Below are 23,421 nucleotides of genomic sequence, written 5' to 3'. Positions count from 1 at the left end.
ATTGAATTCATTTTGCGTGAAAAGATTAGTTTTAATTTATTTAGATAATGCGCCCCGTCTGTGTAACGGGTGTAATGATAAGTGACGAGGGTTGATGCCCGTTTCTGTGCAAATTCATCCTTCACAAAGAAAACACATTATATTGTGCGGTCTTGATCTACTGATTTGTATACGCTTTGGTCAAAAGCGAAAATATCCTTTTCAGATTCACCCTCCACCACAGCTGTAATTTTAACATCTATACGAATTTACTACTTGTATATTGCATAATGATAGTCTTAAATATTATTTTCAAATCAATCGAATTTGACGTATTGAAATCAAGCCTGTTTATAATCAAACGCTAAATGTTTTGTTACTCGTTTATATTGAAGTGCTTACTTTTATACTAGTGATTACTTATTTGTTTATTTATATGAAGTTTAATTACAACTACTACTACCATCACGCCATTTTCCGTAGGGGTAGGCAGAAAGAATAGACCGCCACAAACGTCTATCCTGGCATACATTCCTAGCTTCTTCCACATGCATACATGCCCTTCGATTCTGTCTGCTTTTGACATGACCAGACTTAAGATTTTGGTTTATCTGATCATGCCACGCCTTCCTTGGTCGTCTTCGTCTCACGTTACCGTTCATTTTCGCTATATATACTTGTTTTACCATTCTTTCGTCGTCCATTCGTTCTGCGTGACCGAACCATCTCAGAGACCCTTTCTTAATCTTATCAATTATACTTGACTCAGATTTACACTCTCGCCTGATTTCATCATTCGTAACCCTGTCATACATGGATTTTTCCCCACATTCGTCTAAGAGATCGCATTTCAGAAGTTTTGTAAAATTGCACAATATAAACAAACCATGCTAGATGGGTGAATAATTTTCAAATGTTCACATGTGATGTTTTTGATAGTTTAAAATAAACATTCATATTGCTATGTATATAATAAATATATTTTTTCAATATTAACTCTACCTTATTATGTACGACAGTATTCAAACATCTACGTAAAACTTAAATATGGTGGTGTTTTGACTTCTTTCTTACAAAATATACCTTCTTTCTTATATAATATAGAATAATTGCATCATGAAATCATCGTTCCATAGGTCAACATAAAATGAATAACAATTAATCGTTACGTACGCGAAGTTTATAAAACAAATGCTCGGTATTTTGGCTGTGTCTCGTGCCTTGTCTTCCGGCATAGGCCAGTTCCCAGTCCCCAGTTCCCGGTAGAGTGAACCCTCCCCGACCTGGAGCTCCACGCTCTACGACCGCTCGCCATGGTAACGGATGGCCTCCTCCCCCCCCGGTATACTCGTACATACCCAGTGTACCCGATAACATTATTATTATTACATTGCCTTCCTGTCTGTGCGCCATCCATCTCTATCCGAACGTCGCTGCTTCGCTCACTTTTATGACAGCTTCCAATAATGCTATTCGCTCACGGGGTAGACTGATCGGGAATTATTGCGTCACAGCGTACTGCAAAATGGGGTGACTTCATACGAGTATGATATAATCAGATTTCGCATTCGCGACATCGAGTTAAAATTAACTTTTTTCAATTACAGAATTTTTGTGCAACGATGCACACATACATCAACGTTTTATTCAAACTTTTATATAAATAACAATAATATAAAACGGCTCATAAATGATATACAATATCCTGCAAATAAAACACTTTCAATTAAGCAATAATTTTACCGAGCTAAAAAATGGCTATTTCATTTGGTAAGGGATTTTTAAATTGTAACTATTCATTTGGTTTCGTCGGCCTCTTGGTGTCGTCGTCAGCGCATTTTCCTACCACGCAAGAGGTTTCGGGTTCGATTTCCAACATGGTTGACATGAAATATTTGTTTAAAAGGGTGTCTTTGCACTAGAATATTTCATAGTCCCTGGACTGGCACCTGAAACGTAAGACTGATCATCTTATCTTCATGTAACAAAAATGATCAAGATTCGCTGCGATTTACCAATGTAGTACTCTATGCGCCATTAGGTGCGGAAAGGGAATGATGATAATATAATTCGTTTGGTTAAAATATTTCAATATTTTTCAGACATAATACATGTTTTAAGGTAAAATGATTATGTAGTATTGGGCGTGTTTTAAACGCCTTTTCACGTTTGTATTGATTGAAAGTTTTAAAATTATCGTTACTATTTAAATGATTTTACAGCTAGCAACTAAAATCATACGTCAATAAAACAGCCAAATGACAAGCGTATTTGAAAACTTTTAAACCGCGTTCAGGCAGGTTAATTTAAAATCGATGTTGATTATGGTATTTTTGCTTCTAGAACCTTCGATTTGGGGCGTTGATCGAATTAGTTTATTTGGGTTACACAAACTCGCAGCTATTTCAGTCAATTTCTAGACTTACCTGTACCTGTCTGGAACATTCGTAAATGTAGCAATGATAATTATCATCGCTGAAATTCCTTAAAAGCCTCGTTAGAACTTAGTTACGCAGAATACATAGTTTCTTGCAATTATATATTATTAGTCGAGTCTGAGTGAAAATTGAAAACGTTTCGTGTCTCGGTGATGTTATTATCTTTTGCAATTTAGCATATTAGCTCTTCTATGCTTATCATTTTTAAGAAATATGTCTATATTTATTTTGTGTTTTTTTCTTGGTTTATTTAACGACACTTTGAAGCTTTTTCTCCCTGAACTTTTGAGTTTTAAAATGGTCAGTGTTAAGATTCTATACCATTAAAATAACCGGGATATAGACAAAAAAATAATAATAAGAATGTATTTTTGTGAGTGTTTTATACCAAATCAAACGATCACAAAGTATGATTTTAAACTTCATTTGCAACTCTGTTCTTGATTTTTTTTATAAATTACGGAAAATCATTTAATAAAAATAATATTTTTTAGAGGGCTGCTATCTTTGCTTACAATGTTCTCATAAAAGAAAATGATATCAAATATATTATATTGATAATAGGCTGCAAACATATTCAAATCGCTTCCAAAATTAATTTCATGGCTTTCGAAAAAAATTGTGATTATTTCGTTGAATCGATCATATTCAATCAATTTCATCAGTTAGTGAAAAATGCATTGCCCTCTTTTCTTCAAATCGATAAACTACATATTACTATGTACTTCTGAGTTTTCTTTTCTACACATAGATGTCAATTGATGCGGCTGTGGTGGACAAGCTTTAAAAATATCCTTGAAAAATACTAAGAATGAAGTACTAAGTAAGAAGTTAACCATTGCACCGCGGAGGCCGCCGTATGTAAAATGTAATCTTATTTGAAATGAAAAAAATATTTTTTATTATTGTTATAAATGTTGATGTCTGATATTTTTAGTAAAAGAAACATTAGCGTTATTATAATCTACCCAAATATTGCAATTTTTGTTGTCATTTTTAGCGATTTGTAATTAACTCGCTATTAAATCAATTTGGGGTGGAGCAGGGCTCGAACCTCTGATCCGTGAGTCCGCAACAGTAGCCACAGGACACTAACACTACAACCCGATTCATTATACTATTCCTTTAGAGCGAAAAAACAATAAATGGCATTTAAATTATTTATAAATGATTAAAAAACTCTAATGTTAAGTTTTATAAATTTTCGTGTTTCGCTAACTAGGCTAACGTGTGTTAAACTAACTAGGTATTATAGACTTTTGTTCGACAGTCATCTTCATAATACTAATTATTTATTAAATTCAAAAACAAAATTACCCGGATGCAGCAACTTGCAAATTAATACATAAATATATTCTCGTTCCGTGTTCTCAAAAATAATCAGTTAGGAATAAAATAAATAACTAGATTTTTTACTTTTGTTTATATAAACCAAAGTAAAATAAAATATTTGTGAATTCGTGTTTATAATATTTGTGTATATCATGAATCCCCATGTGCTGTATTTAACAAAACTGTAGTTTTTCAAAACTTCAAAATCGAACATTGAAATTATTTTATTTAGTGATTTTAATAACCTTTTAAATAAATTCTTTAACGATGCGATTTAAACATCTATATAATATATTATCATCGATCGATAGAGACGAGGTTTTCAATCGTCTTAAAGTTCGAGATAAGCGGATATTGACTAATCTGCTTTCCTTCCATAATTTTATTTGCTTTTTATAAATCATGATATTTTTATGTTTTTTATGTCACTATATATTTTTGTATTATTTAATTTAGTACTCGCTGTTATTTGACACATTATTTATTACTCTTTTTTCTTACTACAGTATAGAGTGAGTTTCTAGAAACCATATCTCAATTATCATTTCAATTTTGTTTTTATTGATTTTTTTCTATTAATTTCAGTACTATTATTTTGTATATTTGACTATGTATGAATCTAAATTTGTATAGTTTGTATTTTAATATTTATATCTGTTTTTTTTTAAAGTAGTCTTCTTTGGAATATTATTATGTTAACTTTGTTTTTATGGATTGTTATTATATTGCATCACATGTGATGAATTATTTTGCCATGTATTTTTCATTGTTAATTTATGACTTGACACGGGCACGGCCTAAAAAGCCTTTTGAAGTTCATTAATATTTTAACGCGTGTAATTTTGAATGAATAAATAAATAAAAATCTATTATTTCCTTGCGCAATGTGTCAATTAATAAAGTGGTTATGCATACGAGTGATTAGTCAGAAAGATCCCTCTCTGACTCACACGGATATTTCAAATTTTCTATTTCCAATCTACTCCACAAATAGTATCCCTCGACTTTTCAATTGCTAAAGAACGGGAAATAATATAAATATTTTGCTCGATTTTTTTATGATATCGTGCCAAATATATTTATATCGTTAAACATATTTTCCTGGTTCTTCGTTCTTTACATATCTAGTGTATATATGTATTATAATGTTTAACCTAAAAACATATTTTATGAACAGTAAATCTAATACACCATGTGGCTTATTAAAATAACTTTGAAATTACATCATGTACACTAAAACTTCGTTTTACACGTTTTTTTTTACACAGTCTCGAAATAACACAGTCCAAAAATTAAATTGAAATATTTTGTGATCATTAATTTAGACATACACAATAGTAATATAATATTATACCATTCGTTATTGGAATGCCCTAGATCGCTACTTTACTTGGCATTTAATATGAATAATCTTTGTTACGGTTTTTTTTTGTATTTTGATGTCATTTTATATTTAAGATAAAAGTTAGGTACAATAAATAGTAAACAATTGTTTTTTTTTTTAATTCAAGGAAATCTACCATTTTTTTACACAGTACTGTGTGGAACGTGTCCCACGTGTAAAAAGAAGTTCCAGTGTACCTAACTAACCTCCGTTGTTGTCTGAAAATATGTTTATTCGTGTTGTGAAAAATTTTATTAAAAAAATATTGAATAGAAACCTAAAATTATCTGTTGACTTCTTGTACATCAACTCGTTTACCGACAATGAAGAAGATCAATGTTTTTTTTTTCGTTTTTTTTACATGTCAATAGACTATTAAGCCGAGCCAAAAAAACGTTTTTTTTTTATATATCCTATTATCAGCGCTATGATTTTTTAAGGTTTTGTATTTCTGAAATAACCCCGCGTGTGACGTCAGAGGTTCTTCTCTGTCAGTTCTCCCGATCGATTCGTTTGAGGTATGCAAACCGGATAGCCTTCACAGCTCTCATACCATTCGTTGGTTCATATGATCCAGTGACGTCGTTCAAAGTAGTGCGTTTTTATTTAAATATTTTTTATCATTTCTTTCGTACATTTTCAAGAAACTTTGCTGCACAACTTAATGCTCTAATTTTTACAGCGCGCAAGAAAACATTTGTTGTATCCAATTTCCCGTAGGGCTGAAGTTCCTCATTAAAATATTTTATTTATTGCAGTGATTGGCATCTCGTCTGTTTAAGGCTTTAAATAGTATTTTCTTTTATCGTTAAATTAAGTCTTGATTGAAACATTTATATGTAATGTTTTCGTATGCACTTTGATCTACATGATAAATATAATATTTTATATATAATCTTGTAAGCCAGGAGGGTATTTAAAACTAATTATATGTATTATAATTTTATTTACTATCGTATTTTGTTATTGAATATATATATATATATATATTATCACGTTTTATTCATGTATGTATGGATTTATTTTGTTTACATCGTTGCGTGAACATTAAATTACTTAAGAGAGCCACGATGTTCTACTGCGAATGTTTGTGTCAATTTATACAATAAGATACATTTTATTCAGAAATATACAAAAATGTATATTATCATCTACAGAAAATATTTCTATAAAATAATTGTGTGGACGTAACAAATGTTATTAATGCATTTCTACTACATAATATAAATCAATAAAAAATAATATCAATTAACATAAATCAAGATTGTCAGTATCCATATTTAGATTCATATTAATCGATGATAAAATAATTCGCGAATTCTAATCTGGCATCTTACTACTTAATTTTATATTTGATTCTCGGTGTACAGATTATACTTTTATTGATCCTTCATCTCTCCCGCCGTCCACTTCCCGTTGTATCCGGGTCATCTTTGCAGTGTTAATATATTATTATTGTTTCACCTTGAACCGCCATTAACTTCGTCGTCCGCAGCATTGGAATTTGGTTTAATGTGTTGTGAATATTTTCAGCGCCAGTGTGGATTCAATTTAGCTGTAATTGATGACATTCGCCGATTTCACAATTTCCTATCTTAAAATACACGGAAAATATTCCACGTGTTTTATCTGCCACAACTTAACTTCGTATAGACGCATACGATACTAATAATATATTTTCTACTGTAAACTAACAACGCAAAATAAACCGCGTGTAAATTTTATTTTTATCATTTTTTTTACGAAATCGCAAGGTTTTTTGTACCTCCTGAACATTTTGACAAATGGTTCTTCCGCTGTATTGAACTTGCGTAGACAATGTTTCTTTAGTATTTAATAAAAAGCCATTAAAAAAATATGCACGTTAAGTTCATTTTTTTTGGTTTTGTGATAAATTAGAAAGGGGTTTTTTTATTAAGAATGTATTTATATTTTTTATATCAAAATATACTTTTCACTTTGTGGTATGACATTCTACATTTATTTATTCATAAATTTGTGTAAACCACTTTAACTTTTGAGTTTAACGTCGATCGATTTCGAGGTGACTTCCTCATCATTGTAGCTTGAACCAAGTTAGAATTACTCGCGTTACTATTTATATTATAAAATACTATAAAAATGAAACAGAAGAATGAAAGAACGAGAGAGAAAGAGGAATGAATCGTAACGGGAATATTTTTAAAAGAAGACTCAAAGTTAAATTTAATTTTATTATTTATTATGAGGAGCTTTTGGTTAATGGCTTTCCTTATTTCAAGTCTTTCTAGATTGTCTAAACGATGATCATTTTTATTCATGTGTAAAATTTCTACACCAGTTTTTAAATTAAAATCACGGTTTTCGAATACAATCTTCTTTCTCGTTCTTTCATTATTTTGTTTCTTTCTTTTAATATTTTATAATATACATAGCAACGCGACTAATTCTATGTTAGTTCAAGTCCTGATGATGAGAAGGTATTCTCGAAACCAGTCGACGTATAACTATAAGTGGTTTATACAAATTTATAAATAAATAAGTGATGAAAATATTTTTTTTGATTTGCTAGGAAGTACGCTGGAAGAATAGAAAATATTTTCCCGATTTGCTGGGAAGTACGCTGAAAGAATAGACATAAGGTTTATCGAATATTAATAATTTCCTAAAATGCGTTAGCAGCTCACGAGAGCTAAATAGTTAGGAAAATTCCACTCTTCATAATGATATCATTAGATTATTATTCTTACAACCAATTTTAACTTTCTCTCAATTAGAATGTCATTATTTATTTGTATCTGCAAAGCGCCAAAGGCTTTTTGGCAATAGTGGACTTACGACACATTTGAGCTTTTTCAGTAATTTATTGAAGTCCATTAGTGAGCTATCCTTTCGACCAATTCATTTTTTATTTATCTAATATTATTTATATTTTCAGTCTATTTTTATTTAAAGTTAGAAAGCTTGCGAAAAACCATGAGTTGGGAAATATTTCACTAATAATAATTTTTAGCCGTCATTTTAATAATTCTCTGCGTGTATTTTACCGCAATATATTGAGAAATTTTCCAAAAAAGAACTTTTTGTACTTGATTACAAGTATGCTACCGCGCATTAACCGTTTAGCATTATAGTAGCGGATTTAAAAAAATTTGTGTGCGCTATACGCACAAGTAATTTTACATGAATATGTATCATTTACTTTATTTTCTTATAATACTTCGCAAATTGCCATTACTAAGGAATTTCCTCGTGGAAAACAGCTACTTAGCGTTTGATAATCCCACGCACGTCTAAAAAGTATTGATGGTTTAGTGAACCGGCCATATGGTCATCTTCGTGTCTTAATCTGCATCACAAATAACTTCAATAGCCTTCATAACGCTTGCTCTCCTGGTAAGGTTATTTTAGATATGTACATTATTTGTTGTTTCAAAAAGACGGATTTAGATTGTTTCTTGACTAAAATTGGCCTCGAAATTCGTTCACTTATACAGGAGTTGAGTGAGCATAATATTTCTATTGATTTTATCTTTACGAGAACTGTAATGGAGATCATACATATATTGGATAATAATATGTACTCGTATATAAGATATTAGCAATAAGCACTTACCGCCGAACTGCAGTCATGCAGTTCAGTAGGACTTAATAAATTGTTTTAATTTTAGTACATTAATAAGAAAAATCAAATTTTAAAAAATATTTTAAAAACTTGAGGTATTTCTTGAACGTGTTGATTGGAGAAATATTCAATGAATTATAGATATTTGACAAGAGCATATGAATGTCTAGGCATTTGCAGGACTTATGACCTGTCATTACATACTGTGTAACATTCACTAGTGTGCCTAAAATATTGTTGATTATATATGTAGTTCATAGTAATTTTTTTTTTTGAAATAGAAGGATTAGCGTTCTTATGATTTACCCAAAATTTAAATTTTGGTGGACGTTTTAAACGAGTTGTACGTAAATCTATTAGAAAATGGAAATCAAGTTGGGCTAGAGTAAGGTTCGAACTTCGGACCTCTGATCCGTAAGTTCGCAACACTAGTCACGGAACCACAGCCCGATTCAAAAGTAATTTAAATTAAAGTTAAATTAACATAATTCTACATTGTCTGACACTGAAAATTACGTAAATAATGCTCAATACATTAAATTTAATTTTTTTTTACTGTGTTAATTTAGACACTAAGAAATTTAAAAAGGAGTATTGTTCCGAATGTAAACAATTTAACATATTAAAATTATTCGTGTAATTTAGTTTTATGATCTACGGATATTCATTCCCATAGTGAAATTTTATTTCAAACTGACAGGTACTCTAAAAAGTTTCAAAAACTCTGCTTTGATTTTGTTTTCAATTACCCTTGCGGATTATAGGCAATATACTTTTTTTTAATCAATTGATAAAATATATTTGTAGGCATCTACGTGTATGTCTTATAGTAATAAATTAATAATCCAACGATGCGTTTTATCTCCATTTACAACTGCAAATGGCTGTCGTGTAATTACCCCGCAATTATCGCTTTGTAGATCTTCGCGACTTGCGGAAACCTTGATGTTTTGTTTTCCTGCACTGGCCCAGCTCGCCACTTGGCACGCCAGTCCACTGTTGACTAAATCACCCGACCTGTCGAACGTGTATCAATCTGCAAACGACGCATCGTTCACCTTCAGACGTCGCAATCTGGTTCAGTTGCGGGAGGAGCTCGGCGGGAAGTGTGCACTATGCGGCTCGTACTCGACTAGTTAAGCTGGTTTGCGTGTCCCGTGCAACAGGGCAGCCGAACGCGCTAACTGCGCGAGAAGGTAACCACCGGGAAACCTGCGACGGCGCGTGCGCGTGCGAGTAACTATTTATGCATTAAGTGCTGCCAGAAATACGTTTAATATATTTCGCAAATATTTTAATCATGAAAAACTATCATTTTTATACTACTACATTGTGACTTCATCAGATGCATTACAAATTGTATGTTTTATTTAGTTTGCATATCAAATTATTAAACTTCAAAAACAGGTCAAATTTTTGATCTTGACATTTGTTTCCCTCGTAATCTGGCAGAAAAACTCTGTGAATAGTGTAACGGCCCCGTTGAACAACACGGTTCCACTGTAATATCGTCTGTTTTCCGAAGTACACTGCATTTGTTTGAGTGTTACCACTGTATTTATCGTTGAAATGTCGTGTTTAGTGCTACCAGTCTTTCGATTCCTCAAAAACATTATAAATATAGCGTTGTGCGCTTCGCGAGAGTGTCAGTGAATTCCGGCTTGTTGATCGAAAATTCCCTTTCAAGTATTACGGCTGCAAGCTTTCGGTACATTTGAGTTCTTTTACTTTATTTCCCTGTTTCTCGTTCGGGCGCCATGTCGGACCTCAGGCTGGCCATTGGAAAGAGAGTCCTCCCCGGACAGAGCTATTCTCGAAGAGATTTAAAAAACATCCTGAACAAGAATATGAGTAAGATGTTAACCGCGAGGTAATTATAATATATACAATAATAGTATAGGCATTTTTTATGCCATTCATTCCATGATCATCCATCGAAATGTGAATTTGTGTCTGAAAATATATTTTTAGGATATCCCTCATGTTCATTCGAACACTCAATTGATTTCGCTGTATGTACTTGTCATAATAACAAAATTTACTGTGTTCATCCTTGATTCTTGTGTATAATGCTTTAAATACACAATTATATTGTGGATTCTGACGACGAGTACTTATATGCCATAAATTAATAACATCTCGGTAGTTATATTCATACATACATTTTTGTTTACCATTGCATTATTGACTTCCTTTTAACCTTCGTTGGTGATAGGTGAGTTAAATGTTAGGCTCACAGTTTGTATCTACACCATTTATTTATGTAGATATACGTATTTTGTCCATGAACATGCGCGTAATGCGTGTAATGCACATGATGTAGGTATATTACTTAGATGGTGTACGTTGCCTTATTATTTTACGAGCTTGTGACGAATGCAAATGTCACCTGATAAATGTCAAGGTCAATAGTTCAAGAGCCCGAGTGATCGGCCACAGTGGCTGCCACTGCTCCGCCCTGCTCCCGGACTGCAGCAGTGGGCAGGATTCGGGAGGTAGCGCCCACTCCCACCTTCACAACCAGCAATAACAAGATGATGTTCCTTTAAATAGTCTAATTTCAGCCAGTGACAGGAATATCGTCACGCGAGTATTTATCGTTCTTCGAACGGCCAACTGTCATCGTCTCTGGCTAGATTCGACACGATGAAAGATTTCGTATTTGGCACTGTGTCTAAGTGAAAAAAAAACTAGTTTTACCTGTCTGTTGAATATACTTAGTTTTTAAACAGGATGTGAAACGGGGTGAATATGCTTTAAATCATTTTTATTTTGGCTAATTTATGAGTCCGCTAAAAAGAGGTTTTAGTAGGCATAGTGCGTAAAGAAATGAAATCTGGCAATATTTATAAAATATTTATTAATGTTTGTTGGTTTGATGATGCCTACTTTTTTCGTCCGAAAGGTTTTTTCTGATTGGGCCGTTTTCGGACTGCTACATTTCAGTAATGGTACTTGTACGTAGCACTGATATTATTTTATTAAATCAAAATAAATTGTCACTTCAAAAGCGCGAACAAACTGAATACCATAGAAATTTCCCTCTCCACACCCAGTGGTGCATAGGGCGCTGATGGATACAATAGCAGCGTATGTTTGCCGCATGCAAGGTAATGGGATCAGTATCACTTACGCTTTAGTGCCACTCTAGGAATAATTAAATATTACATTGTTGAACCACTTTAAAACCTTTACATCCACCCTGTCAGGAATCAAATCCAGGACCTCGAACATAGTGGGCGAACGCGCCATCCACTACACTACGAGGCAGAATTATTTCTACTCGATTATCTTTTCCGGGATTTTTACCTAAGAGTAGTAATTGAGTCGAAAACACATATCCAGGATCCTGGTTCTATTACGCCGCGGACAATGTAATTTAAGCAAACCTTTTTGCGTAGAAAATGTTCACGGACATCGTTAGCATGACAAAAATAAAAAAAAGAAAGCTATGGAGATGCGTCATTGATATGATAATAAATTGTACACATAGTATAATAATTGTAAATAGGAAAGTATTGCGCCGGTGGCCATGAAAAACTTTGAAAATAATTGTAACATTTGAGTAGCACCTCATCTCTCCTACTTGGATGCTATATGGATAGGAAGTGCAAAATAATTTTTTTTTATTTGTTACTTGCTAATAGGTATTTTTTTCTTGCGCACATAAATATATATGTTTCTTACATTTAAAAAAAAATCCATAGATCGTATTGAGAGTCGGATAATAAAATCCAATAATAATACAAACAACTCCACGGAATATTCCGTGCATATTTCAGCGATTTAAATAAAAAATATATATTGTGTGCTACTACCTACCTACACCTAGGGGTACTAGTACCATCCTACACTATAGGTGCTATATTATGTGTTGGTATTCGATAATTTCATAAGAGCTGATTACTAATAATATACATAGATATGAGTATATTGAGTATTTACCTACCACAGATAATTATTCACCTATCTATGTTTATGAATTTTGACTTCTTCGAAGATAAGCCTTATCACGAAATCGATTTGTAATAATTCTAGGGTTCATAATACTATCACCGCTCTAATCGATATATTGGTTCAGTTTCTGCAACATTAGTTGCATGTGTTAGACGAGATAGTTGTCTAGGCGACGGCCACTCGATAAGCTCCGCCGCTTTCATCGGGTCAGCAGGCAGCCGAGTGGACAGTGGCGGTGGACAGTTGTGCCCTCGGTCTTGGCTTCAGTAGAGGTACTGGAGGCTGTAGCCGGGCCGGTGTGCGTTTCCTAGCATGCTGACGCGAGTTGTAACCCGACACTTGAATCACCCGACATCCATATTACTGAAGGCGGATACGAACGAAGGCTATTTAATTGTTTCTGCGAGCCGAGGACGACGTCGTGTTCACTCATTCCTTTATCTATCGATACTCGAGTAAAGACTTGCAGACGCGTAGTTAATTTTAAAATATTCAGAACGACGCATCTTCGTTACCGATTCTTAAGTGGCCAAATTACCGTCGCGGCGCACATGCCGCGCTCGTGTAAATCAATTGATTTCGATTTATTGTTTGTCACGGACGTTTTTGACGATGCGATCTATCCGTTTTTTCAGTGAGTCGTTCGTTCTCAAATAGCGTCGGATAAATCAGCGGCCGATTCACCGAACCATTCTTCCGAACATCGTCACCTTCTCCGGCGTGTGGCGGTACGCGTCTCACTCGCGTGACAGTTGCCAAACACTCCATACGAACGCTATTTCGAAATTCTCGTTTTTGTGTATTCTGTCATTAACGTCGTGCGGTTTTACCTATATATCTTCAAATCACGATATCTCTCTCATAGTGACCGTTTGTTACGCGATCACGCGCGTCGTCTCGAGCCATGGAGCGATATCCTCTGCCGCCTTCCTTAACCCTCGCGGTGCACCGACGCGGCTCCACGCCGAGTCTCGTTCAGTTCGCCACTATTAACGCCCAGATCAAGAAGGAACGCACTTCTCCGTCCTCGGAGGCCATCAGCAATGCCGATACCGAAGAAGACACCGACAACTTCCAGTCGAACTCCACCAGGCTGTCCTCCATGGGCGGAGTGAAGAGCTTGTCACAGCCCGCGCTCAACATTCTACACATCACGAGCATCCGCGGCCGGGAGAATTTGCTAAATGCCGCTCTCGCCCCGGGATCCTCGGCGTCGATGAAGAGAAGCAATAAGAACGTTTCTACTAAGCCTCCGAAGCCGTCTGGCCGGAACAAGAGAAAGGACAAAATGGAGACGGACGAAACGAGCTCCATGCTGAAGAGATCCTCCAGTCACGGGAGTGTGTTGCCGCCGCCCCCCGCACAGCCAGTCGACGAAGGTCGCCCTCCCGCTACCTCTGACCGTTTCGCCAATCGCCGGAATACTTGGGGCCAGTTAGTGACTATTATTATCTACTTTCTACTAAACGGATCAATTTTTAAGAATCGGGTTGTGGTCCTGTGGCTAGGGTCTCGGACTCACGGACCAAAGATCCGTGGTTCGAATCCCATTATACCCCAACTCGATTCCTATTTTCTAATAGTGAGTTATTTAGAACTCGTTGAAAATGGCCCTCAAAATTAAATATTTGGTTAAACCATAAGAACGCAAATATTTATTTAAAAAAAAAAAAAAAATATGATATAATTCCTATTTTTGTGTTATTAACGCGCATTCCAAAAATACGTGTTTTAGTCGATTATCGATGATAGTATTTATTGAAAACTTTAGAGCGAGTAAACACAAAATCTAGGTAATTTGTTAGACCAGTTTGTTGCTGTAATAGTCCATCGCCGTCTGACACGTACATGTTTCACCGGATCCGACTTTGTTATTGTATAATTTTGCTTATAAATCGTATATTATTTACAACAGAAATTCACGAACATTTTTTTTCCACGTTTCAAGTGTATTTTCGTGCGACGTGTTTGCTCAAGAGAGGATTATGTTAATGAATTATTGCCAAATGACTAGAAAAATATGTCAGTTGTTTAACTTACTATGCAGACTAATTTATTGAATTTGCAACTACGATAATTATGAAAACATAAAAAAAGCTATTTTAATCAATCAACTTATCCAGCTACGAGGTATTATTTTATAAGCTCTTAATATGTATGAAATTGGTGTTTTTGTAATAAACAACTTAATATCCTCTCACCATTAAGAGCAACCGCGTGAATAGTGCACTGTAATGGTTGCACTGTAATCTGCACAGATTAATATTTTTTAATAAGGCTTTCGTATGAATCCAGTCTATAGTCAGACTCCGTCTCACATTCAAATATGATTATTTGTCAATTGAAATATTTAAAATATTTCATACTTGTGTTATCGAACACAATGGAAATATTTTTCCTGCCAACCGAAAAACTATAAATATAAAGTTTGTTTATTTAGTTTTCATGTTTCGACTTTTGTTATTTCTACTCGGAAAATGAAAATGGCTGAATAATGTCACGAAATTTGTATAGTTTTGAAAATATTTACAATGTAGTTTTACCTGTTTTTGACAAAAGTTTGCCATCCAAGCCGTTTAAACGTATGTAAATACTTCACAGCGAACCTTCAGACTTCCAAGTTTCCGACATGAGCACCTTTCATTTACATAAAATAAACATTATCTTGTTATTATTCAATATCGTGTGTCGCTTATCCTATTTTTTTCGTATGCCTAATTTTTATCGACTGACACGTTTTCTACCATTTTTAGTTAGGACGAACGATTTACTTTCGGTGGGTACTGGGTACTACATACGGCACTAGCCGAGTTAGCGCGGTCTTCAACTCTTCAGTATCCAGGTACGAGTACTGCTATAGGTCTATGACCTTTATCTCACGAATGTGTTGTCCTTTTAGCCGGCAACTTATTTCTTGTCTAGGTCATACACAAAATGTGGTCAGGTTCTTCGAGTTTTTAGTGAATAGAAACTTCACAAAATAATACAGTCATAATTTTATTTTCGATCTACATATTAATACTTTTATGTTCAAATTGTCCAAAAAGTACAATGTTCTTATAATAGCTAACGTTACGTAATTCCTTCCCACTCAACTAGTTTTTTGTAATATCTTTCTTGAAACTTTTTTCTCTTTCTCGATGACATCAACATTCGACCGTATACTTAATATTATTATCCCTGTCGTGTAGCAATAATTAATAATGAAGACCTGATATATTTTTTTGCATACAAAAGAAAGCAGAACGTTATTTTATTTTATCATTTCAAATTTTACGCGTAGGACCTATCTTCGGAATGATAGTAAAATATTATCATCGTTCTTAATATTTCAACGCTTATCTTTAATCGCTCGAGTTTAGGCCCACTCCTTCGTTGTCAGGTAAAAAATATCCCGGAGTCAATAATTGATTTTATTTCGATTACAAGTGTCATTTTTCAATCTTTATCTCAAATTGTTATATTTACATTTGAATATATAAATATAACAATAATCTGCATCAGTCGCGGAGCATCAAAAGTTTGTAATCATAATAATATAGTATCGGTAATAAAACAATCCTTTACTTAGCCCATTTATGTGCAGTAAGTAGGTAAACACAATAATAATTGTGCAACTGAACATTGCATTGGGTAATAGTAAAATCAGTTTCCTTGTATGGCTACACTGGCGCGGCTCGGGGGAGCGCGGCGCGGGCAGCGGCCAGCGGCGGCCGCCGTCGGGGGGCAGGGGAGTGCGCGCGCAGCCCCCCACCCCCCGCGCCTCCCGGCCGCCGCACAGTCGCGCGCCGCCACTGGAGCGAGGAGCACGCTACCCAGCGCGCGCTCGTATTATTATCCCATCGCAGACCCGTTCTTCCTCCCGATTAATCTGTCGTGTGTGGCGTCACTCGTGCAAAGTGTTAGTTATTAAGGTGCGTGTGCCCCTCGCCGCATCTACCCCGTCCGTACCCCACGCGGCGCCCCCCCTCGCCAATGCACGCGGCCATTGCAGTCCGCTCGAGTGTTTGTATCGATTCTCTTCGGCTGGCCGAGGCCATTCCCCACGGCGAGATGCAGGCCAAGCTGATGAACATCCACTACCCTTCCATAATGAACAAGCAAGACCTCCTGCGGGAGGTGGTCATCAAGTACATAGACTATTTTTACCCGCTGTAAGTAACCGTTTTGGTCCCATTCTGTTAGTACTCCGCCCGGCGCGCTGCGCCCTTCACCTGTCACGCCACGGTTCGCCCGAGCGACTGACCCGACGTGTATTTTCGCCTCGCGTCGATACGTACGTTCTTTCGTTTCCAGCATCTCACTCCGAGATGAAGTTTGTGAATATCTCCGTTTATATCCGGCACGTGTGGGATAATCGTGTCATCGCCCATCACTATCACCATGGCCCGATACTTGGCCACGTAGACTCAGGTGTTGGCGTAGGTATAGATCCACAACACAGACACGATCGTTTTACACTCTCCGTGTCGTGAAAATCGATATCACTTCGATCGAATTCCGCTTTTCATGTATTGCCAACTTTTCATCAGTGAAAGCTGTACCATTTCTTGAGCGAATTATAATTCGCGTAAGAAAGGAATTATCGTGAAAACATTTTTTGTTGCTATTACCAGTGTCTTTTTCCAACTTCTAACCCATGTTTACTCTATTATTTGTTTAAACTTAATTTCAGAAATCACATTCGGATAAACTTTTGACAAAATGTCCACAAAAATTTCATGAACAGTACATTTTATCTATTATGTACACAAATACATAAGAATTAAATTACGAAATATATGTCGTGCACGAATCACTTGTAAATAATACAACAGGAAAGTAGGCAATTATATCAGCAGCGACATATATATTACTAGCTTTTACCCGCTGCTTCGCTCGCATGGTATTAGGGAATAACTAATTAGTTTTGTCGTTGATCTATAATAATTTTTTCTATGGAATAATACATTTTTTCGAGAGTATCTTGTATAGATTGCCGGTCCTCCGACTATCGCTTTAAAATTTTACGACGATCTGTTAGCTATGGCGACGCAGCATCGTTATTTTGTTCACAACTCCAAAATTCTGCTACAAAACTAAAACCTAACTAAACAAGTCAATTATTGACATTTAAAGAATTGATTCCAAATTGATTGTTTTTGACATCTCATCTTACCGCCGACTCATTTTCAAATAATGTTGATCATTGTTGATATATTATATATTTTTTTCATTATAGTTTTTTTTTATTCGTATAACATAAGTATCCTTTTTTACTTCTCACCTCCATATATCCTTATGCAAAAAAAAAAACAATCGGTCGTTCCGTTGAGACCTCAAGGAAACACAAAAAAAAACACGCTCTTGCATTTTGAATATTAGTATGGATGTTGATAACCACACTATTTACCCAATTTTGCAAATCAATCCGTTTTTTTTTTACGAGAAAGAAAAACCCATTGCGAAGCTTGTTGGGTTTCCCCCTCCGTTGCGTAATATTCTTTGTGAAGAGATTTTTTATCCTTTTCAGATTTTTTAGCAATCATTCCCATACAAAGAAAGAATGTGCCTATAATGTAAGTTTAAAAAAAATGTCTACCACAGAAACTTTACTAATACGTGAAATCTTTATATTGGATTCGTTTCCAAGCTACACACCAGCGAGAGTGTTAACTCTCATTTTTTTATTACCCTTAATTATTTCAATCAGATAATTTTTACTAAAAAAATTTGGTTTGTCCAAATCTTTGTAGACAAATTCTGGATTGATCTCTTAACCCAGCCAATGACAGTTCATAAGCTCTGTAAATGTCTCGACCTCCGTATTCTCAACAGCCTAATATTTGTTTAAAAAATTCTTGTATTGAATCCCGTCAAGAAAAATTTGGACCTACCGAAAACATTTTTAATATTGTGCTTTTTCTTTAAATTAAATCGAAATATTGTTTGGGGTGCCTATTACGTATGGCCGTAATTAATGTAGAATCTAACCTGCCACCTGCAAAAATAAAATACTCTCATAACATATAATAAAATTACTCATATTATTTTTGAAATATGTAATTTTCTGGTGAAATAGACCAGTCCACATAAGTGGACATGAAACTATTTTATTGGGCGTCGATTTTTAATAAAGTAAACTCTAACCAATAACACTTTTAGGTATCTATAGATTGTTAGAATGTAGTTGACAAAACATACGCATTTTTAAATGTTATGTTTCTACTAATTTAATTTATAACGAAATGTATTGTCATTAAAATTCAGATTGATGTACTTATTAGAATAATGCAAAATGACGTTCTGTTACCATGTCATTTAACTATCTATAATTGCTGCAAATAATTTTAGCCTTGTGCGCAATTCTAACTCTTGTTTCTGAAACCAGGTCGATACATTAGAATTTAATACGTATTCGGCTTCGAAATGTGCGTAGGTTTAGGTGCATAAACGTAGTAAGATAGTAAGATGACTTTACTCGTAGAATAACCATGTTTATTTTCCCACTGGCTTTATCCAAAGCATGCGATAAATATTCTCAAAAACGAATTTACTGTAATTTTGAATTATTGGTTAACAGTACTTTTTACTTATTTATACAAATACATATATTACATAAAAAAATAACGCATCTCTAACTCTGTGAGGCCAAGAGCCCTGTGTTGAGTTGGGATACAACTTACAGTAACAGCATAATAGAGTCGCCCATGCGGAGAAAAACTTTATCTACGATTATTAACCATGAAGTTAGCTACAGATTACAGCGACACAGCGGGCCGTAGGTACTTGATAATTATTGCTAGCGCCAACCGAAACCGCCCATTGTACGTTTGTTAAACTAAAAACCAAACCAACAATTTGGAACGCTTTTGTTCTATGCAATAGAGCTTAAGGTCTTCTCTAGAGAATTATTGCTCTGAGGAATACAACATAATGAAAAGTGGAAGCATGCATATTAAAGAATACTACAAATAAAAAATATTACATAAACATCTGGACAACACGCTTAATAGTATAAAATTCTATCAGTGTCTTTTCAAATACTTTTTCCGAAAATGGCTTTCGTTTTGGAGAAATTAATATGTTCATCCAGGATATTGAACACTCTTGGGGCACAAAAGAGAAATTTCTATGAGCAAAAGTCGTACGTGTTTTTGGTATGAAATAATTCGAATTACAGGAAAACCTCCGACGAGCATTCTGCTGGGATCTCCTTGAATGAAGACAACGTTGTGAGATTCCATTTTTGAATTACGGCGCTAAAACAGTTGTACAAACTACTATAGTACTATTATTAAGAGCCTTACTTATAAACCTAATATAAAGTTACGCCTAGGCATAGTGGTAGAATAAGGATGTTAATACCATACTTATTCTACCACTGTTATAAGGATGGTATTTCCATCCGTATTTTACAACTATGCCTAGGCGTAACTTTATACCAAGTTTATAAGTAAGGCCCTGTATGTTATAGGAACGGCTTATATCGTGAGATTACTATGATGTTTAGAGTATGTATTGTACACCACACATAAATATACGCAAAATTGTACGGTAGAAATCGTAAAATTAACTGCAGTAGTATGCAAATCGTTCTCTTCTTTTACGTTGAAATAATTCTTAATTAATTTCCTATGAACATTTTCTGGAATTAATACTGTAGGAAACTTTTGCGTCAATCAATAAGAAAATGTAAACAGAAAAATGTAAAAAAGATAACCAAGTCTTATATTATGGTCCTTTTTGACCAGAATGACTATTTGTTTCTTCTGAGGTTTATTTATGGAGCACATTGAAGACTCTTGGTATTTAAAACAGCCATTAACAACTCCAGCGCCGCGATTTTGAACTTTATCTTCATCGGTATATGTCGAGACAGTATAAACTAACATCGATATTTATGTACGAAAATCGGTACATTTGTATGAAAATTCAACGTATCTTCGTCGGTAACCTGTAATTGAACACGTTTAGAAAAAAGTTGTAAACATATTATATTTTATATACAGAACACTTAATTTTTCTTTGTAGATAAAATTGAAGATAAATTTTAACTTCGCATTATCAACGTTCCTCGCTCGGGAGACTGATTTAATATTATGCAAAACAATTGTTTACCTTACGTCTATTTTCACCTGTCTTCTGTATTTCAAATACAATAAAACACTCCATCCTTTTTTTATCCAATAAAATGGCACGATGTTTTCGTAATTCAGATATTAATCAATCAATATTTTATATTTTAAATGTAGTTTATTAAAATAGTCATAAAAAAAAATTTGCGCTGATAAAGTTAGACGTTAGTTCCCAATTCCAAATAAAATAATATTCGATTTTGATAGTTCCTTTGTTCGTCTCGATTCGTTTTTCTCATAACTGATTTGCTCGTCACCCTCGCGTAATTTGATCACTTTCTCTCGGCTGAGCGAGTTCCGCTGTGAAGTAGTGCGTAGTGTGGAGCCGATAGTACCCTGGGCTGGTATTCCGAACGAAATTATAGCACAGTATAGCGCGTTTTTACGTACTAAATATGCTTTATAGCGCGCTGTAAATGCATTCGGAATACCAGTCATCCCGATTTCGAGAAAATAAATAGCTCGACTGTACTGGAGACAGTTCCACACAATAGTGATGGAATAATCGCCATTTGCATCGTGAATTCACTACGAATTGTAATAATAGCAACTGCTAGAGCATAGGTACTATGGTGGATGAGGTATTATTTATTTAATTTTCAGCTGAATTTTTGTAAAAATAGCAATAATTGCAATCTCTCCCTCTATAATTGTTGGTAGTCGGCACTCGCTTTCCGCTACTCTGGATGCTGCGCGCTTTATATTTGTAGGTCATCGTTCAGTCACTAGTTACAGAACGCACTTCGTGTACTCACTTTCACCGACATTCTCCTGTTGTTGCTATGGCCTATTGACTCATTTACTAATCTATGATGTATATATCCTGAACGAGAACATTTTCTTTGCCTGGATATTACGCGTTATCAAAATAACGAACCAATTAAGCGATTTCTCGTTCGATTTTGTTTTTAGTCATCCTAAAATAAAATACAAAATATAGTTGCGAAAACCTTTATTACTAACTTGTGAAACTGGTTTTGGCTCAGTAAGTTAGTATAAAATAAAGGTTATGATCAAACGCAAGTTGCGGGGAAGCCATTAAGATGTGACCTCCCGCTTAATGGGCTATAAATGTCTTCAGTTTTCGTTGTTAGAATATAAATTTAGTCTAACACTTTGACTATTTTTAAACTAAACATGTTCGCTTTCGATCATTTTATATGATTGACTTATTGGACGATCCTGTGAAATTATTATTTAAATAAAAATAATTATCTAAATATTATACTCCGGAGACCAAAATTAATATTAATTTGACCAAAGTTTACGATGTTAACACAGATCGCATTTTTATGAATATATTTTAGCGAAAAATCACGCCAAAAATAATTTTCGTCAGATTATTAAAAAAATGAATATCTGAATTTTTTATGAATTATCCAAATATTTCAATTTCGGGTCCATTTTCTTTTAGTCGCAAACAATTGTGTAAGAAAAGGGTGCAATGGTGAACAAGTTGTGATAGAGTGGGTTTCAAACTTCGGACATCCTGATCTTGAGTCGACGACACTACCCGAGGGACTACAACCCGTCTTAAACGCCAGCTAAACCTAAGTCGTTTTCATGGCAACTGGCAATCAATTTATCGCTATCCTAAATATTAATTTTATGTACAAAGATAATATAATTTATGATACAAAGACAACAAAAAAAAAACTAACACCCAACTTTCCCTACCTGACCCCTACGACTGAACTGTACGAAAAAACAGACCGACCAGCTTGCGTAAAATACTGACGAAAATTGGGACGCTTAATATTCTGCACGAAATTGCAATGGGAAATATACAGGACGATGACCACATTAACCAAAAATGCTGAGGTGCACAAATATAATACCAGACTACAACAACACTACCGTAAGTAAGACAGTCAAAAATACTATACGGTGGATTTAAACACTGCAGTGACTTACCGTCACTACTTGACAAATTACGCTGGAGACAAATTTAAAATCAACCTGAAAACGCACGTGATGAAACTCAATCAGGTATGATGAGACATAACATGACTGGACCTTATAATACTGCTATAGTTATAACTATTTGTTATAATAGTAAGTTTTTTTTTACAACTATCTTAATAAATACATAACATTATTTAATACAACCGGGTTTTATAAAATAAGAAATAAATAAAAAATATCGGTATCGATGTTTATAATTATGTGTAAAGTAGACTTTAAGTAACTTATAAATAAATAAAATAATAAAAACGCGTTCTCATGTTTCTCCTTAAACAAATAAATCTATGTGTGGAAATTTGATAAATTTAAATTCGAGAAGTGCTTCAAAGCCAAATAATGTTTTTATTGAGCTTACAATATTTCAGGTAAAGCTTTCTTATATGTTTTTGTCCGATAATGTAAATAGGTAGTATTTTTCCCCAAATACGTGCTTACGTAATTAAACTCGTAGCTCATGTTTGATGATTATTCGTTTTTATTGACAGTAACATAACACCTAATATTATGCTAATTGACGTTCAAAAATTAATTGCTTCACTATATTGTTTTCCGTAACGTTAGTTATTCATTCAGGCTTTGAGGATTTTTTAAACCACCGAAAACTTTTGAGACGGTCTACTCGATACTCTTCATTGATATCATTAT

General features: G+C 34.4%; 1 protein-coding gene across 3 annotated transcripts in view; it reads left to right on the top strand.

The window, feature by feature from the left end:
- Window positions 1-23,421, top strand: part of LOC148283395 (protein bunched, class 1/class 3/D/E isoforms-like) — a 55,641-nt gene that overhangs the window by 9,329 nt on the left and 22,891 nt on the right. The window contains exon 1 of one of the 3 annotated variants that reach the window (XM_088223613.1): window positions 10,413-10,607. The exons of 1 other annotated variant lie outside the window; for it this stretch is intronic. In XM_088223613.1, coding sequence (XP_088079739.1) covers window positions 10,495-10,607 — 113 coding nt within the window. In that variant the 5' untranslated portion in view covers window positions 10,413-10,494. Of the gene's footprint in view, window positions 1-10,412; window positions 10,608-16,471; window positions 16,849-23,421 lie in introns of those variants that run through there. One more of the 3 variants, XM_088223611.1, reaches the window with a different exon arrangement.

This window comes from Micrasema longulum, unplaced genomic scaffold (genome assembly GCF_059751315.1).
Source record: "Micrasema longulum isolate JH-2025_06_02 unplaced genomic scaffold, ASM5975131v1 h1tg000243l, whole genome shotgun sequence".
Classification (NCBI taxonomy): domain Eukaryota; kingdom Metazoa; phylum Arthropoda; class Insecta; order Trichoptera; family Brachycentridae; genus Micrasema; species Micrasema longulum.
This window is presented reverse-complemented; position numbering and strand designations above follow the sequence as displayed.